Raw genomic sequence first — 19,413 nt, forward strand, 5'->3', positions numbered from 1 at the left:
ACTGTGCTTGAAAAATAATTATTTAAAACTAATCATCTCCAGGCTTGCTAGGAAGAAAAAAGCCAAAGTGGGTCAACATTGAGAAAAATGTGCTTCCGTTAGAAACGAGCAGCCTTGAAATGGAGAAATGTCAACCAAGATTTCTGAACAGATTTACAAAATTTCACCGTCACTTGTCCCAATTTCACCGTCACTTGTCCCAACAGTTTATAGAACACATAAAGAGTTCAGCTAATTGCTGAACTCTTTATGTGTTCTACAAACTGTTGACCTCACATAGAATATTAGTTCATTGTAGAAATATGAAACACAGGGGGGAAGCAGACAACTTATTCATCTTCAGAAATAAATGGTTTCTAGCAAAGAGTCCATTTGGTATTTTCTACGTACTCATTTGGAAACCCTGGTGGCGTACTGGTTAAGTGGTACAGCTGCTAACCAGAGGGTCGGCAGTTCGAATCCGCCAGGTGCTCTTTGGAAGCTCTATGTGGCAGTTCTACCCTGTCCTATAGGATCGCTATGACTCGGACTCGACTTGACGGCACTGGGTTTGGTTTGGTTTTGGTTTTATGTACTCATTTTGCTTTATAAGGCACAGATATACACTGGTCACATTTTACTGTGAAATGGCAATTTTTAAGAGCCAATTTTCAAAATATTAACTATCCTACAGCCAGTCAGATCTCAACGACAAGAAACTGGTACAGAAAATTCCACATGGCAAATTTTATAAAGGAACCCACAGTCTGAATATCCATAGAACTGGACATGTAGACTTTCACACTACATTCATTTACCTTTGTGGTCTGCCTCTGACAGTGAGTGGCACTGTCAGAGGTACTGTGGAACATCAACCCATTCTAGAAGGGCCCTAAGTGGTCAATCACTGTAAGCTGTCCCTTAACAGAAGAGGAAACTAAAGCCAGGATGGTTAAGTAACTTTTCTGAGATCACGGCAGAGTGAAGACAAGACCCAAAGTCGAGAGGTATTTCTATTACATTAGTTACCATTTTTGAGAAACATTCCAAAATATCTTTGTTTCCTTTAATAATTGGTGACTTTAGGTAATGGTTTAATCCATGAATATAGATAAACTTTTAGCCTCTACTACCTCTTGCTGTGCATGTACCTTAAAAGTGTCTCATTCTTACTTTTCAGGTTCTAGTTTACCAGTAAAGACCTGTTTTTCTTGATCATACCTTTCATTATTTAAAGGCTATAATCCTGTTTCTCATCTCCAACTTTTCAGACTGAAAAGTCTTTCTTTGCCACAGCTAACTCTTCAAACAGCAGTTCCTCAACTATATTCTTCCCTTGCCAATCATTCTTCTCTTGATTATTTTAATTGTTTCTTCTCCCAACTGTCTCTATGCAGTATAATGGCACTGAGCATAGAGGATACAGAGTCCTGGGCTGGATGATTCTGTACAATGAGAGGAGAAGGTTTTATTTCTATGGCTAATTTCCTACTTGATGGCACCCAACCTATTACTAGCTTTGTAGATGATGATGGCAATTTGGTTGGTTGATTGGTAAGTCACTTCTCAAACATTTAACAAGCGTCTTGATGTGCCTGCCATATACTCTTCTAGATGCTGGGGACAGAGCAATGAGCAACAAAGACCACGTTTGTGCCCTAAAGGAGACTGTTTCTACTAGGGTTACGAGGAGACAGACCATAGACATGTACAACTCTTATTTTTATGTATGGAGAAAAACAATGAAAAATATAAAATTAGGCAATAAGATAGTGACTGCAGGGAGCAGGCGAGCAGTAGAAGGTGTGCCCCACTGTTAGGAAGTTACACTTAAATTTCCCACAGGTATCTAAAATGCAACATGTTTTAAACTGAGCTGCCTCCTTTCTCAATCAAATCTTCTTTTGCTCCCTTGTTCCTTTCATCAGTCAACCACATCACAAGCTCTCTAGGCTGGAAATACTAGAATCATCTATGATTTCTGAATCTCTCCTTTACCTCCTACCTCAACCAGCACCCATCTTCTTTTTTTTTTTTTTTTAACTCTTTTTTTTGTTGTGCTTTAGGTGAAAGTCTGCAGCACAAATTAGTTTCTAATTCAAAAATTTATACACAAAGTGTTTTTTGACATTGGTTGCAATTCCAGCAACGTGTCAGCACTTCCCCCTTTCCCTTTACACCCTTGGTTCCCCGTGTCCATTCGTCCAGGTTTCCTGTTGTTTCCTACGTCCTTGTCTTTGCTTTTGGGCAGGTGTTGCCCACTAAGTCTCCTGTAATTGACTGAACTAAGAAGCATGCTCCTCATGTTTACTGTTTGTTTAATAGCCCTGCCTAATCTTTGGCTGAAAGGTGGACGTTAGGAGTGGCATCAGTTCTGAGTTAGCAGGGTGTCTGGGGGCCATAGTCTTGGGGGTTCCTCCAGTCTCTGTCAGACTAGTCAGAGTACTCACTAAAGTAGGATGCAGAACATTTCCTTTATGAACTATGTCATGCCAATTGATCTAGATGCCACCCAAATCCTCTTGATGCCATCACCGAACTCGGTCTTCAATTCACCTCTTCCTATCAGTCCTAGGACCAATACCTTTACTAATCTCATCACTTCTCACTTGGGATTACTGCAGTGTTCTTATGACTCATTGTCTGTCTCCCAGATAATCTCCTCAGTGCCAATGTAAGGAAGTCAAAACCATGTTTCCAAACACACACAGGCCTGGCCATTCTCCTCTCCAGAATCAATGCAAATTCCCTAGCTGGCACCCACAGCACTCCATATCCTGGCCCTGGCCTACCTTACCTGCCTCAGCCTTCACTAGTCTATCTCAGTGTTCATAATGCTTACTTTCTCTGAATAAACACTAATTGTTCTTACCTCTGTTGTTTAGCTCCTCCTGTTTCCTAAGCCTATAAAACTCTTTCCTTCTCTGTTGAACACTAAACTGCTGAAATATATTCCAAACCTTAAGGACCAAATGACATTCTCTCTAAGAAGCCTTCTTCCTCGAGTCTTCTATAGAGCCAGTGGCTCTCTCCTCAGTGTCCCCACGTGGGTTTTATCAAAATCATTTTGCATGATAACCATGTTCTTTATGAAGAAAAGACAGTATCTTGTTCATTTTTATAGTTCTGCAGTGGCTGAGTTTTTGTTTAACTGCCCAAGGCTGGTTGATGGAGTGGCCCGATTCTTCTAAACACCAAGACTTATATTTTGATCTCAACTGCCTGAATTTGGAGTTAATAAATGGTAAATTCTAAAATATGTGCCAACACTCTAAATCTCATAAAATCTTGGTGGAAATATGGAAACGAGATGATTTAAAAAGGCTGGATTTAATTCAATGACCCAGAAATAGTATATTATTTATCTTTTCTCTGAAAATAAGTACCATGGACCCAGGGAGCAGTTACTCAGAGTTACTCAAAGGAGGTGACTAACTGATCTTTCCTAATCAACTTGTCTTCTTATTAGAACAAGCACAAGAGTCTAAACAACTGAATTACCTTTGATTTCAGGGTAGTAGAGAAAAGGTTTTGGTTCACTAGTTTCCAAATCAGATTTCCTTCGAAGTTGGACGAACACAGAGGCTGGTTTTGTAATGTTGACATCTTTATACTTTGGGGTTTTGAAGACGATGGCAAACTGCAGAATGCAAAGATCCAAAGGTTGGTGAAGGACTACATATTATTATTATATATTTTATTGTGGCAATCTACTCATAAAACACTTTATGTTTCTCTTCATGCCCAATGTTTAAACACAGTGTACTAAAACACAAATCCAAGAGGAAGCCCCAAACTGAGAATTATATATCCATATGCTTTTATTAAACTGTCACTGTAAACTGAGATACAAGACGATGCCAATGTACTTCAGATCTTTATTATTTCATTTGTCTAATATTTCAAATGTCTTCTATTTGGAAATATTATGTAAATAAAATACATTTAATATACTTCTTTCTCCTCTTCCAAATCAACCTTAAAAGCCTCCAAGACTATTTACAGCAGCATCAGAAAGAGTGATTGTAGGAAGAGACAGAGATGAGGGAAGTGATACCACAATCAGCCGGCAGGCCACTCAATGAGGAGAGGAAACCAAACCCTGATTAGGGAGGCACCATCACAGAGTCAGGGATATTTTGCTGTGAGGAGAGGATGATCAAGGCTCTAGGCATATGCAGAGGGTTCTGTAACACATTTCTAAGACACGCTCTGGCCTCTTCATTAATTTTTTGGTAGTGACAGAAAAGTTAAATATTTTTAGTTTGATTTTTTGGAATATGTAATATATTCACAGGGATTGAGACTTTGTAAAATATAAAAAGATAGACAATGGTATACACTGAAAATTCTTCTTGCCACCCCTGACTCCATCCACTCAATTCCCTCTGTGTGTCTCCATAGATAAAAACTGCTATCAATCTGTTATGTCTCTTTCCAGAGTTTCTTTGCTTTTGGGTGCTGTCGAGTGGATTCTGACTCAGAGTGACCCTATATGACAGAGTAGGGCTGCTTCATAGGGTTTCCTAGACTGTAATCTCCATGGAAGGAGTCCTTGTGGTGTAGCTGTTAAAGCGCTCAGCTGCTAACCAAAAGGTCAGTGGTCTGAACCCACCAGCCACTCACAGGAGAAAGATGTGGCAGCATACTTCTGTAAAGATTTACAGTCTTGGAAACACTATAGGGCAGTTCTACTCTGTCCTATGGGGTTGCTATGAGTCAGAATGGACTCGACAGCAGTGAGTTTTGGTTGGAATCTTTACAGGGGCAGATTGCCAGGTCTTTGTTCTGTGAAGCTGCTAGTGGGTTCGACCCGTTGACTTTTCAGTTAAGCAGCCAAGCACTTAACCACTGTTACACCAGGGCTCCTTAGTGTTTCTTTAAGCATATGCAATATGAACATAGAGAACACAGAATCGTTTTTCACATTCACTGTTATGCACTTAAGGAGCCCTGGTGGCACAGTGGTTAAAGCGCTTGGCTGCTAGCCAAACTGTCGGTGGTTTGAACCCAACAGTTGCTCCATGGGAGAAAGACGTGGCAGTCTACCTCCGTAAAGAATTACAGCCTTGGAAACTCTATGGGGCAGTTCTACTGTGTCCCATAGGGTCACTATGAGTTGGAATCAATTCAACGGCATTGGGTTTGGTTATGCACTTTGCTTTTTTTTTTTCATTTTAACACTGTATTTTTAAGATACTTCCATATTAGTTCACAGACTACTCATTATTTTATTAACTGTATAAAAGTCCATTACATCAATACATCATAATTTATTTAGTTGGTCACTTATTGATGGACATTTGGATTTTTTAATTTTTTGGGTAATTTTCAATTTTTTCTGTGATGATAATATTCCTCAATCACCCTTAAAAAGGAATCACAGTAATCATTAAGTGGGGATGAAACATTTTCATATCTTATTCATATGCTCAGTTATGACCGGGGAATCTTGACTTACCAGGATGGCATTAGTCTCAACTAGAAGATTCCACTTCTCAACCTTTTTCATTAGAATACCCTTTTAAACAGGTTGCTATTGTTGTTAGGTGCTATCACCATAATTACATTGGCGGAACACTTAAAACATTTTAGTAGAGGACCTGAAGGCTACTGTATTATGGGTTAGAGGATCAGATACCCAAATGGAATTTCTTGCCTAAGTCTCAGAACCAATGCTGACAGAGCCTTGCCTATAACTCTGTGACAGGTAATGGCTTTTCTGGAAGACCTACAATAGTTTTAAAAAGTACTTATTCCTGAAAGTTAAATTTATTTTTAATTTTTCTTACTTCATATATGGAAACTAATAATGAGTTTGAACAAGACAGAAAATATAAAATCATCATCATCATCCACTTACCTGCCTATGAACATCTGTGGGGGAAAAATCTCCAAATCCTTCCCAGACTCCACCATTTTCCTCCTCTTCATAAAATCGAATCTGTATGTCATCTGCAAAGAGTCACATTCAAGCATGTAATTTCGCATAGTATAATAATAATATTTATAAACACGCTGAAAATAAAGCTGATTCAAGATTCTACCTACTATTTACTTAAACTTTTTAAAAAATAGGAAAAATAGAAGTTTTTCACATCACTGAAAATTTCCATAAATCACAAATCTTTAAAATTAGTTAAAACAGTAATGGGCCCCAAGTTTCATTTACAAGGGCAGAACACTAGATTTACCTATTCAATCTGAGTTTTCTCTTAATCAGTCTCTGACCTTCTTACTTCTCCATCCCTAAGTCAATTCACTCCTGAGAAACATGAAGGATGGTGAGGAATATTAGTATTTCAAAAGGTAGCTCAACTCAAGATAGATTTATGAAGTAATAGTTAACTCATAAAATGTTTACTGAGGCACTGTTCTAAGTGCTTTGTAAGTATATATTAACTGACTTAATCCTCACAACAACTCTACGAGGTAAATGTACTATTATTATCTTCATTTTACAAAAAAGGATACTGAGATTCATAGATATTAAGTAGCTTATCCATGGCTGAACAGCTAGTAAATGAAGGAGATGGGATTTGAACCCAGACAGTATAGTTCCAGGGTCCAGGTTCTAAATACGTTATTAGTGTACATTAATTGTTCAAAATATTATGATGATCAGATTAGATTAGAATACCAAAATTTCACTCTTTTGTCATATTTCTGTAGAAATATGACAGTGTAACTCAGGTTAGCATCTCCCTGGCTTCACTTTCCATTCATAAGAAGGACTTATGAAAATCATGTTTCTGTTTAAATAGAATTTTAGAAATACTCCAAAAAACACTAGGGTTGGATTAAATACCCCACTATCTCATGTACATTCTTTTGGACTATTTTTTTTTGGACGTAGTTATTCAGAATTCTTTAGACCAAGTGCAAGACTTCTCTTACTATGCCACATCAATGCAATGACGATGATTAACAATCACGTTTGCAAATAAAGGCTCTCAGATTGTTTATTCATAGTATGTACACCAGCAAAGCCAGAAATAAATATTATTTGGATGGAACAGGTAAAAAGGCTTATAACATTTTATACAGAGAAAGTGTAAAGTTTTTTGGATAAAGACTATACTTTAAAATCTGATCCCATTTTTTCTGGCCTTATACTTTGGAACACAGTTTTAAATGAGAATATATTTCTTTAAAGACATTATTCTTTTATTTATGGACTATATTTCAAATTATGCATTTGCTTACTCTGAAAATGCTTACCTTGTAATGAATAAATCTTTATTATACTATATTTTCCACCTACCACTTTATGTTAAAAATGTGTGAAGCCTGAGAAAATAACATACACTCTCCTGCTTTTGCTGATTTATCAGTCTTCGTGTATTTCCTTCCGACTGTCTTTCTATTTCTTAGTTGATATCATCGAGTCATACAGAAAGTGTTTAGAGAAGCTCTCTCAGTATTGGCTACCACTCAGTTTAGTTTAACCAACTTCAGAAACCAAAGTTTAAAATATAAAAATAATGAAACTTCACCAATTACAGTTATTACTATTTTCTTATTTCTCTTTATTTTTGTTGAAAACCTTCAGATACATTAGTTGGGTTTAACAAAAACAACACGGGCAATTTCAATTTACAAGAGATGAATTGTATGTGTGTTTTAAAGCAGTTCTACGGCATTGCCAAAAAGTGACTCATAAACACACCCAGAATTGTTTCACATCTTGAGACCAGAGAATGTATTTACCTTTCTGAACCTTGTCACAGAGAAGATAAATCTCTTCCCCTCCAGTTACACATCCGGCTGTCCTGTCCATTCTTACAATTTTCAAATTGGACGCGTTGGGGGCTTCTGGTCACAGGAGAACAACAGCAACGTCATGGATTATCCTTAGCTTTACAAGCCAATCCCTTATCAGAGACCATGTCCTTAACACACATTACCAAAAGGAAGTTTAATTAAGATGCCTTCTCCTCCAACACTTTTAACAGTGATCCTAGTAAAATAGGGCTGCCTTCTAAAGACCTCAGAGTGCTTCTTGGGTAGAAGTCATTCATTATCACCAAAATATGATGAGACAAAAAGGAGCAGGTATTTGTTTCTCCCTCTAACATGGCAGGAGAGATTAACAGAGAAAGAGAAAGAGCTTTTCTGATGTTTCGGGAGGAACCAAGCCAATGGATTTCTGGAATTTCAATAAGGTGAGGAAACCAAGTTTATTTCTGTGATACTGCCATACCATTGACAAGAGTCCTAAAAATCTAGGAAAAGTTCAATTATGTTAAACTACTTATTAATTTTATTCTACAGAAACAAAAAATGGAGACGTTGTATTTCTTTTCCCCAAACTAAATTCGGATTCTGTGCAGTTAGAGGGCAAAAGTTACAGTGTGGTAAAATATAAAGCTTCCTTTTTTTTTTTTTGCTCCAACAGCTGCACTTTAAGGTGATGGAGTGTTTGGTATGTGAGTCTACATCATTTTGTAACTCTTTCACTTCCCCTCCAACTTGTTTAAATTAGAGAATCAGTTGTTGTACTTGGAGTTTTCTAATTACATTAAATTCCATAAAATTTCAACAAACCAAAGTACTGCACTTGTAGATTTTTTGGAAATAACTGTTCAATAAGTCCCATGCATACAAAGCAAGTAAGTTGCATGGCAAATGCTATAAGTCCTTGCAAAACTCTTGAAAAAGGTTTCAGGAACTAGAGACAAATAGCATTTTGGAGCCAAATACCATGTCTGCTACTCATTCAGTTAATTTCAAGTTCCTATCTTGATAAAGTCACTAGTAGGTGGAATGAGGATGAGTACGAATAACGGTTCTCTAACTTCTGCTCAGAGCCTCAAAAGAAAAAGAAATTAAAACTTTTTTTCCTTTCAAGAGCAAGAACAATATATTCCCATAGCAACGAGTTCCTCAAGAGTAAGAGATCTGGTAGTACGTGTAACAGACTGTAATGTACATTGGAGAAAGGGGGGTTATGTTTATTGAGCACCTAATAAAATATATCATTTAATCCAGACATCAACCTTTTAAGATAGATTTTAGTATTCCCATTTTACAAACAAGAAACCTGAGGCACAAGGAGATTAAGTCAGTTGCCCCAGGTTTCAGAGCTAGTAGGTAAATAGCAGGGCATGGCTGGAAGCCAGCGTTATTTACTTTATACCAATCTGCCTCCTGTTAGAAGCTAAGCACTCACTGCTGTCGTAGATGGCATCTGAGACCACGGGCTCCAGGCGCCTGGTGAAGCTGCCCGTGCTGTCCGGAAGAAAAGCTGTAAACATGAGCCGCACCACGCTGAGGTCCATCTCTTTTGTCTGATGAAGAGCAGCCTGGCGGATTATCTCCTTTTCCCGATCTAACAAAAGTCCATTCATGCCCAGTGGAGGGATAAAGAGCCGTGAACATTTTAAATCAGGATGTTTTTTATAAAGTCCAAATAAAGAACATAAACTTAAAAGCCTGTATCCTTCATTTGAAATTTTCTATATTGCTAGTTTAAAAAAAAAAAAACAAACTCATTTATGCTGTCTAAAATTAAAGGTATCAAAAGAAGGTGTGCATTCTCTCTGACTGAGGGTGAAAACTGTCCTCCTGGTATCTAACAGCCTCCTTCCTCTCCTGCTATCCCCCTACTGCCACCACCACCAGCTGCTGCCCCGAGTTGATTCTGACTCATGGTGACTCCATGTGTATTATGTCAGAGTAGAACTGGGCTCCATAAAGGGTTTTCAATGGCTGACTTTTTGGAAGTAGATGGCCAGGCATCTCTTACGAGACGCTACCCTCTTCCTTCTCTCCCTATAATAAGATTTAAAGGCCTGAAGGATATGATGGAATGCAATGCAATAAGCCTACTATGCACCAGTTGTACTGAGAAATGTAAAAATTATTCTAAAAACAAATTAATTCTAAAATTATGTAAAAAATAATTGTTCTATTATTGAGCACAGGGGCTGTGTTCAGGGCCCTGGTGGCCTAGTAGTTAAAGAGCTTGGCTGTTAACCAAAAGGTCAGCAGTTCAAATCCACCAGCCACTCCTTTGAAACCCTATGTGGCAGTTCTGTTATGTCCTGTAGTCTTTCTATGAGTCAGAATCGATGGCAATGGTTGGTTGGTCAGGGCTGTGTTCACTCCACAGTGCCTAGTACAGTGCATGGCACATGGTAGGTACTCAAAGTATTTTTGAAGTAACAGAAAGAGTTAATTCCATTTGGTTCCTGCCCTCCTGGTGGCGCTTTCATGCTGGTTGACACAGTCATACTTAACTTACGATATTATAAAAGGTATAATTCAAGTAAGTACTGTAAGAGAGCTACAGATGAATTAGATGGGAATCTGAAGGAGAGGTGAATCCAGAGGCAGAAGAGGTATTTTCTATGAATTTTGAAGGGATAGTAGATTTCGAATGTATGAAGAGAATGGATAAGGGCACTCCAGGAGGAAAGAACAGCAAGAATGGAAAGAATGTTTAAAGCAGGGAAGAGAGAAATCACTGTGCTCCTATAGGGTAGTTCTGTTCCATGTGAAGCAACACAGCAGGAAGCAGCTGGAGACACTGGGGACAGTTCTTACCAGTCTGAATTGTCAGTTTACAAAATATGGACTTTACTCTGTAGGCAATTAGGAGACACTGAACAGTGGTGAGATGCATGCTTTCATAGGATCCATCTGGCCATAGGCTTTAGGCTGAGTTAGAAATGGGGAAGGACAGTGACCAAGAGCAAAGACTACTGTGATTGAAACACTGAAAAATGGAGTGAGTGCAGACTAGCTGGACCACTGACTGGAGATGCAGCACAAGTGAGAGGTAGGAATCCAAAATCATGTGAAGACTTTGAGTCTGAGTATCAGAATATGAACATGTTTCACGGAAGAACGATGATGGATTTTAGATCATCGGAGTATGAGACGATAGCAAAATGGCCAGACTAAAGGGCAAAATATAAAGGCAGAAATGGGACAGGTAGTAGGCTAGGGATTTGGGTTGAAGTAAAATATTACGCAAAGGCAAGAAAACAGAAAATCATAGTATTTTTTTTCTGATAAGAGAGAATAGTTCGTAATATTCTGAAGAGCCCCAAGAAAGAAAGATTCATTATAATAAGGTGAGCTGGGAAAAGGCATAACAGGGGAGGTGTTCTTTGAGTCAAGTGTTGAATGATGAATCAGGTTCTGACAGACTGAAAAAGGAAGGGAGGAAGAGCATTTTAGGTAGAGGAAGACACATGCAATGGTATGGCTATCACCAGGTGTTCAGAGACAGTGATGGGGAGGGTTGGCTGCAGGTTGGGACTGGAGATGAGGCTGGAAAGGTGCCTGGGGACAGATTGTGAGGCCTATGGGATTACAGGCTTTATTCTACAGGTAACAGGATACCATCAAAGGTTTCTTAGAAGGGAAAGGATAGATACAGATAAGGAGATGGAGAAACCAGAGGCATAGAGAAGAAAACTTGGTCCACACATGAGAAAATGAAAGTCTAAGCTCCTCAAAGGTGCAAGACAGGGAAAATGAGGCTCACCTGTGAGTTGCCTGTCTCCTCCACCTTCTGCTTGCAAATAGGCAAGATCAGGATGCACTAAAAGTCCAGGGTTATAGCCTCTTATACACGCCTCTGTCATTCGTGCTTCCAGTGTCTCAAATACTTTTTTCTTTGTCACATGAAGTATACCCAGGTTTGCAAAGCTGGAGGAAAAAGAACAGCAACAACCACCACCAAAAGTTAGGAAGTCGATGACTAGAGAATCTGGCTTCATTTTAGTAAAGTGGATTTTAAAAGGATACACAGGTCCTCAATGTCTTGTCCAAATCCCATAGGGCTAGATACATGCATTTCAGAATTCAGAATTTTTTTGATACTACAAAGGCAACACAGGACATAAAGTGCATATTACATAATACTCTCTGCAGGTCTGGGGCACACACTATCATCAGATATATTCATATTTCTGCAGTGAAACATATAACTAAACTCACCAAATGAAATATGAAGACTGTAACGTATCACATCAAGTCAAACTGGGTTTTGCTACCAAATGAGTTCGTGGCAAACTTAGAAAATCGTTTGGTTTTCAGAGATCATCAGATTTCAAAATTGTGATTAAGGGACTGTGAGCATATATGTACATATATCTTAATAAGGAGCTTCACCTACACTAATTTTTAAGTAATTTCTATGGGAGTTGTGTAGAATAACTTTTTAATAACAAATACTAGCAAATGTATATGAGTAAGAGGAATGTTATATTTAGAAGAATTTTCTGCATTTTGGATCATTCTTGGGTTTGTGGATGTGTTTCAAAGTTTACCTGGAATCCCATTTCCTCTTGGGTTATAAGATTGAAATTATTTATTACCATTGGAATTGTCATCTAATTCAACGTGCACTCAGTCCTGAGGGCATACATGTAATCAGGGATGGAGAACCTTTTATCTAGAGAAGGCTACAATACAGATCAAAGAACAAAATATAAAACAAGATAAACTGAATAGATAAAGCCATTGAAAGGGTTTTTAAGAAAAAATATAAAATGCTCCAGCCTTTCATTTTTTAAATAAGGTACACGAAACAAAGAAGTATATTCAATAAATGTAATACAACAAACAAAACAGCACTTTACCAAGGAGACTCATTCATTCAAAAGTATTTATTTAGCTCCTAGTAATGTCTGGTAGTATCCTGGGTGCTTTTGTCAGCAGTCAAAGAATCTTTACCTTCACAGACTTTATATACTTTATATACTAGTACAATAACAGAGAAGAAACAAAACATCAAATTATAAATTAGAAGGTAATAAATGTTATCAGGAAAAGGAAGGTAGGGATGGGAAACAGGAGGTGCAGTGGGTAAATGGAACACACTTTACAATAGGGAGTGGTCAGGAAGAGCCTCACAGGAAAGATGACAATTCAACAAAGACTTGAAGGATGTGAGGGGAAAGACATGGTTTTATGAAGGAAAAGCATTCAAAGCAGAAGGAACAGCAAGTGCAAAGTGCAAAGATCCCAAGGTAGGATCATGCCTGCTATATTCAAGAGACAAGAATGGCAAAGAGGCCAATGTAGCTGGAGTGAAATGAACAAGTGGGTCAGTAGTAAGTGAGGAATTCAAAGAGGTAAGTGGGGGCTCAGATCTTTTAAAGCTTTGTTTATTTTACTCTGGCTTTTACTAAGGATGAAAACAAAAAGAGATTAACCGAGGAAAGAAAGAATATTATGACAGGACTGGACCGACTGCAACAAAGAATATGATAACGTGAGAAGATGAGACAAACTAGGGGAAGAAAATATAAGAGGTGAAAGCAGAATGGGATAAGCACTCACACAGAGGCCCAGGGAAAGAATGAGATATGCATCCAGACAGAGATAGAAAAAAGCAGATATACAGTGAGGCAAATATATCACTAGAATATAAGCTCCTTAAGGGGAGAGATCTCCAGCTGCCTAGAATGTATCTGAGATATAGATGTCTAGTAAATGTCTCTGAATAAATGAATGAGTGAATGAACAACAACAGCACAGAAAAATATGCAACATGACATTCTGATATTCATTTAAGAACAGGCAGCTTTTTCAGAAGTAACACCTCCATCTTTCGGCCTTTTAGGCTTTAAACCTATACAGAACATCAACAATTATAGAAAAATGAGGTTATCTCCTAGGTAATGACACTAACAAACATTTGTGTAGCACTTTACACTTAGATATATAAAGTGCTTTTCATGTATATAATCTAATTTAATCCTTGTGAGAAGGGCATCATCTTTGTATAAGTACAATTAAGAATTTACTCTGGTAATAAATGAAAAAATATGGAATTCAGTCTTCTATCTCTAGGTACTGGGTACTTCAGATAATGATACAGTAACATAGATCAGATTAAATCCCTCAATATAAATAACTAAAAAAAATGAGAAAACATATTTAAGAACAGTTTTCAGACTCTGGACAACAAGAAGCACAGGACAGAGATCTTGAAGAAAAGGGAAACAAATAAAGCAAGTCCTACATTTGTTCTGGCTTAATACCTGGGGAAAGTTTCCAGGCTGCAGTAAAGGAAGGGGAAACCCAAACAGAGCCTGGTGATCTCTGAGACAAAGTTAAAAAATCTGAGGAGGCCAAGGAGGCTACAATTCACAGAAAGGGCACCAGAGAGGAAAAGAACTGTACCAGAGAGAGCACTCAGAGATCTATAGGGAGCTCCACCTCAAGTCTTTATCTGAGTACTAATCAGAGCACATGTGCGAGGAAGCTAATCAAGGCTGAGAAAAGAACCGCTAGAAAGAAGCAGACAACAACTTTTGAAGCACACGCAGGGCTGGAATAGTTCATGTTCCCAACTGCAGACTGGAGAAACTCTGTAACACAAGGACCATCAGGTTGAATAATCAAAAAGGTATTGCCTTAATAACTTAATAAATTAGCCCTAGACCAAAGTTTGCTCTGGTCTCCCTAACAAAGTTTAAAAGCAAGTCTAGAAAGGATCAAACATCCAATTTGAAAAAATATGGAAAGGTATAAAAATATCCAACATTCAGAAATCCAAAATGTCTTCCACCCAATCAAAAATTTTCAGGAATACAAAGAAGAAAATGCAACTCATAATGAGGATAAAAATCAATCAATAGAAAAAAATCCAGAAATGAAACAGAAGGCAGAATTGTGGGCATGTACATTAAAATAGCTATTATAATCTATTCCGTACTTTCAAGAAGGTAGAAAGTGTTAGTATGTTAAGGGGAGACAAAGAAGACACATAAAAGATCCCAAATAATCTTCCAAAGGTGAAAACTGCAATGTCTCAGAAGAAAAATACACTAGATAGGATTAAGAACATATCAGAGGCTACAGAAAAAAATTAGTGAACTTGAAGACATAATAATAGAAACTATCTCAAAGGAAATAGAAAGAAAAAGGTGAGAAAAACAAGATCAGCAGTGAGCTGAGGAACAACTTCAAAAGGCCAAATGTATGTTTAATTGGGGTTCCAGAAGAAGATATAAAAAATACTTAAAGAAATAATGGTGCAAAGTTTCCTAATTTAATAAAAACTATAAACCCAGAGACTCAAGAATCCCAATGAAGTCCAAGCATAAAAAACATGAAGAAAACTATGCTAAAGTAATAATAAAATTGCTTAAAAATAGTGATAAAGAGAAAATGTGAAAAGATGCTAGAGGAAAAAAAGGACATTTTGTACACAGGAACTAAAATAATAACAGGAGACCTGTTGTTAGAAACAAGACAAGCCAGAAGATAGTGGTGCAACTCCTTTAGCAACTGAAAGAAAAGCACTGTCAACCTAGAATTCTACACTCTTGAAATATAAACAAAGACTCTTACAAACATACAACAACTGAAAGAATCTATCTGCATCAGACCACAGTGCAAGAAAAATTCAAGAAGTGCTTTAGGCAGAAGAAAATGATGCCAGGTAAGAGATCCTGACCCATGAAACAGAATGAAGAGCACTGGAAATGGTAAATATGTAGGTCAATATAAAATACTGTCTCTTACTTACTTTTTTTTTTTTTTACTATTCTAAAATAAAATAAATTTAAAAGATAACTAAAGCAAAAATTAAAAAAAACAATGTATTGTGGGATTTATAATATATGTATAGGCACAAAATATATGAAAACAATAGCACAAAGACCAGGAGAGAGAAAATAAAAGTATACTGTTCTAAATTTCACATATTATAAATGAAGAAGTATAATATTACTTGAAGGTAATATAATATTATTTGATATAAATGATAAGTTAAAGATGTATAGTACAAACCCTAAAAAAAAAACCTAAAAAATACAAAGAGGTGTAGCTAATAAATCAATAAAGATAAAATGGAAACATAACAAATAATTAATCCAAAAGGCAGAAAAAGGGAACAAAAAACAGATATGACAAATAGAAAACATACAGCACAATGGTGGATTTAAACATAGCCATAACAATAATCACATTAAATATAAATGGTCTAAATACCCCAATTAAAAGGCTGACTGCCAGATTCAATAAAAAACAATACTCAGTTTAAGCAGTGTATAAAGTATTTACTTTATATAAAGACACAGATAGGTTAATACCAAAAGGATGGAAAAAGACATTCCATGCTAACACTAATCAAAAAAGAGGAAGTAGCTACACTAGTATCAAAGTAAATTTCAGAGTTAGAATATTACCAGGAATAAAGAGGGTCACTTCATAATGATAAAAGGATTAATTCCTTAAGAGCACATAAAAACTTAAATCTTTATGCACATAATAAAAGAACTTCACAATAAGTGAAGCAAAATATTACAGAACTGAAATGAGAAACACACAAATCTACAAATACAGGAGATTTCAACATTCCTCTCTTAATTGATAGAACAAGTAGACAGAAAATTGGTCAGAATACAGAAGATGTGAACAACACTTAAGAACAATTTGACTTAATTGACATTTATCCAACATTCTGCTCAGCAAAAGCAGGACAAACATTCTTACCTCAAGGAACATTTACATTTACCAAGATAGACCATATTCTGACCACAAAACAAGTCTCAATAAATTTAAAATGACTCAAGAGTTACAAAGTGTTCTTTTACCATACTGGAATTAAATTAGAAATCAGTAACGGACAGCTATTTATGTGAGAGTATGTTTAAATTGAGGTAGGATATTTAATAACTGTTGAAGCTAGATGATGGATACAATGAAGATTCATTGTGCAATTCTTTCTACTTTCATATATGTTTTATAATTTCTATAATAAAATGGAAAAGAAAATGAGCATACATTATTATTATTAATCATGCAACAGATAAAATTGAGTATCATAAATGTTAATACAGGTACGTGTCACTTAACATCCATGATAAACAAAAAAAAACAAACCCATTGCCATCGAGTTGATTCTGACTCACAGCAACCCTACAGGATAGAGTAGAACCGCCCCGTAGGATTTCCAAGGAGTGGCTGGCGGATTTGAACTGCTGACCTTTTTGATAGCAGCCAAGCTCTTAACCACTGCACTACCAGGGCTCCAATTAGCCATATTATGTTCTGTGAAATAAGACATTATGCGATCTGGACATTGTGAAAACGCCATATCATGTACCTGCACTGGCTGCCACTGCCTTGTTGGTGCAGCCTTTTCCTGATCATGTGCAGGCCAGCCTCCCTGCCAGTGCCATGGAGTGAAAGGCTGCAAGGCTGCTGGGCAGGTCAATGAAGCCAGGAGGAGGGAAAGGAGGAAGTAGAAGAAGAGGAGGCACTGTGAGGCTCATTCACCCATTAAAACCATTAATTAGGGGGAAATAAACAAAAGGAGAGCTGCTTTCCCTTCGTTTACATATTTTTAAGAAAAACCTTATGGGACCCAGATGTATACGTGGTCAGATGCTGCCTGAATGGATGTTGCATAGTGCATGACTGTACATTGGAATGCAAAATGGTACAGCCACTGTGGAAAACAATTTGGTACTTTCTTATCAAGGTAAATGTCCACTTACTACACCTTTGCCATTCTACTTCTAAATATTTACCCAAAAGAAATGAAAACTTATGTTCACACAAAAGATGGCTTTCTCATCAAAAAAGTGAAAACAAACCAAATGCCCTTCAACTACTGAATAGATAAACTGTGGTATACAGATTCAATGGAATATGATTTAGCAATTAAAAGGAACAAACTACTGATAAATGCAACAACACTGATGAATCTCAAATGGCATTGTGCTAAGTGAAAGGAGCCAAACTCAAAAGGCTACATATTGTACGATTCAATTTATAAGTCATTCTTGAAAAACCAAAGCTATGGGGATAGAAAACAGACCAGTGATTCCCAGGGACTGGAGTGGAGGCAGGAGTTGGCTACAAAGGGTCACAAATGATTTTTGTGGGGGAGGGGATGACGGAACTATTCTAGATCTTGATTACGGTGATTATATAAATGTATGCATTTGTCCAAAGTCATAGAACTGTACATTTTAAAGGGTGAATATTATAGTTATTTAAATTATACTGAGTAAATCTGACAAAAAAAAAGTTATCACAGCTAATAATACAACTAGGACTATAATCTTGCTTCTTATTCAAAATGTTATACTCTTCTACACCAGTAGTTTCCGAAGTATAGTCCTCTTCAGACCAGCAGCATCAGTGTTACATGGATTGAACTATGTCCGCTGAAAACGTGTGTCAACATGCCTAGGCCATGATTCCCAGTATTGTGTGGATGTCCACCATTTTGTCATCTGATGTGATTCTCCTGTATGTTGTAAATCCTAACCTCTATGATGTTAATGAGGCAGGATTAGAGGCAGTTATGTTAAGGAGGCAGGATTCCACCTACAAGATTAGGTTGTGTCTTCAGTAAATCTTTGAGATACAAAAGAGAGAAATGAACAGAGAGATGATGGACCTCATGCTACCAAGAATGAAGAACCAGGAGGGGAGCACACCATTTCAACTTGAGGTCCTGTGCTGAAAGCCTCCCAGGCCAGAGGAAAAATGATGACAAGAGCCCCCCTCCCTGCCACCTCGCTGAGTTGACAGAGAAAGAAAACCTTCCCCTAGAATTGGGACCCTGAATTTGGACTTCTAGCCTCCTAGACTGTGAGAGAATAAATTTCTCTTTGTTAAAGCCATCCACTTGTGGGATTTCTGTTATAGCAGCACTAGATAACTAAGACAATCAGAATCACCTGAAAACTTACTAAAAATGCAAATTCTTGGGCCCCATCCAAACCTATAGAATCAGAAACTCTGGGAAAGAGATCTGTGATTTAACAAATCCTGCAGCTGATTCAGATGCATGCTAAACTATTTTTGGATCTACAAGAACAGCAATTTCATATGGCCTGCAAGTAGCTCACTGAGGGAGGTCTTGTTTCTCCTTTGTAGTTAACATACCTACTTCCTGTGCTTACCATTTGGTATGTGCTGTAAATATTAGCTTAAAAAAAAAAGACTACACAACTCTCTAAGTCAGGGCTGGTAGGAAGCAGAGGGTGTGGTGATTACTGGTGAGGAAGGTGGCCTAAAGCAAAATCAAGTAACAAACAGAACTGATTTTTCATTAAAGGAAAATTTCAAAGAACTAAAATGTTGATTCAAATAGTTGATATTCAGGTCTAACTAAAACTCAAACCAAGGCCATTTTTATAAGGATAGGCACTAAATGAATGAATAAGAAAAAAACAAAAACAAAATTAAAGGTAACTAAAAAAATTAAAAAAATTAAAAAAGACAAATCCCTGAAATTAAAATAATCAAACCTATTTATTTTTTTTTTTATGATCATGGTCTAGTTATTTTAAAATATTTTAATGTTATTAATGTATATATTGAAAAGACCTTTGGAAATAGAAACTAGGTTTTATTGAGAATTCATGCTGAGAGAAACGCAAAAGAGAAACACTCCGAAGAAAAGTAACTCATTCACTTTTGGTAATTTAAAGATTATTTATCTTC

General features: G+C 37.0%; 1 protein-coding gene across 3 annotated transcripts in view; it reads right to left on the reverse strand.

Annotated features, from left to right (window-relative positions):
* Nucleotides 1-19,413, reverse strand: part of NFKB1 (nuclear factor kappa B subunit 1) — a 137,549-nt gene that overhangs the window by 34,898 nt on the left and 83,238 nt on the right. For all 3 annotated transcript variants that reach the window (XM_049885602.1, XM_049885601.1, XM_049885600.1), the window contains 5 exons: nucleotides 11,477-11,640; nucleotides 9,152-9,310; nucleotides 7,690-7,794; nucleotides 5,843-5,934; nucleotides 3,481-3,619 (listed from right to left, as the gene is read on the reverse strand). In XM_049885602.1, the coding sequence (XP_049741559.1) occupies nucleotides 3,481-3,619; nucleotides 5,843-5,934; nucleotides 7,690-7,794; nucleotides 9,152-9,310; nucleotides 11,477-11,640 (659 nt within the window). The remainder of the gene's footprint in view (nucleotides 1-3,480; nucleotides 3,620-5,842; nucleotides 5,935-7,689; nucleotides 7,795-9,151; nucleotides 9,311-11,476; nucleotides 11,641-19,413) is intronic.

Source organism: Elephas maximus, chromosome 5, assembly GCF_024166365.1.
Source record: "Elephas maximus indicus isolate mEleMax1 chromosome 5, mEleMax1 primary haplotype, whole genome shotgun sequence".
In the NCBI taxonomy this organism is placed as follows: domain Eukaryota; kingdom Metazoa; phylum Chordata; class Mammalia; order Proboscidea; family Elephantidae; genus Elephas; species Elephas maximus.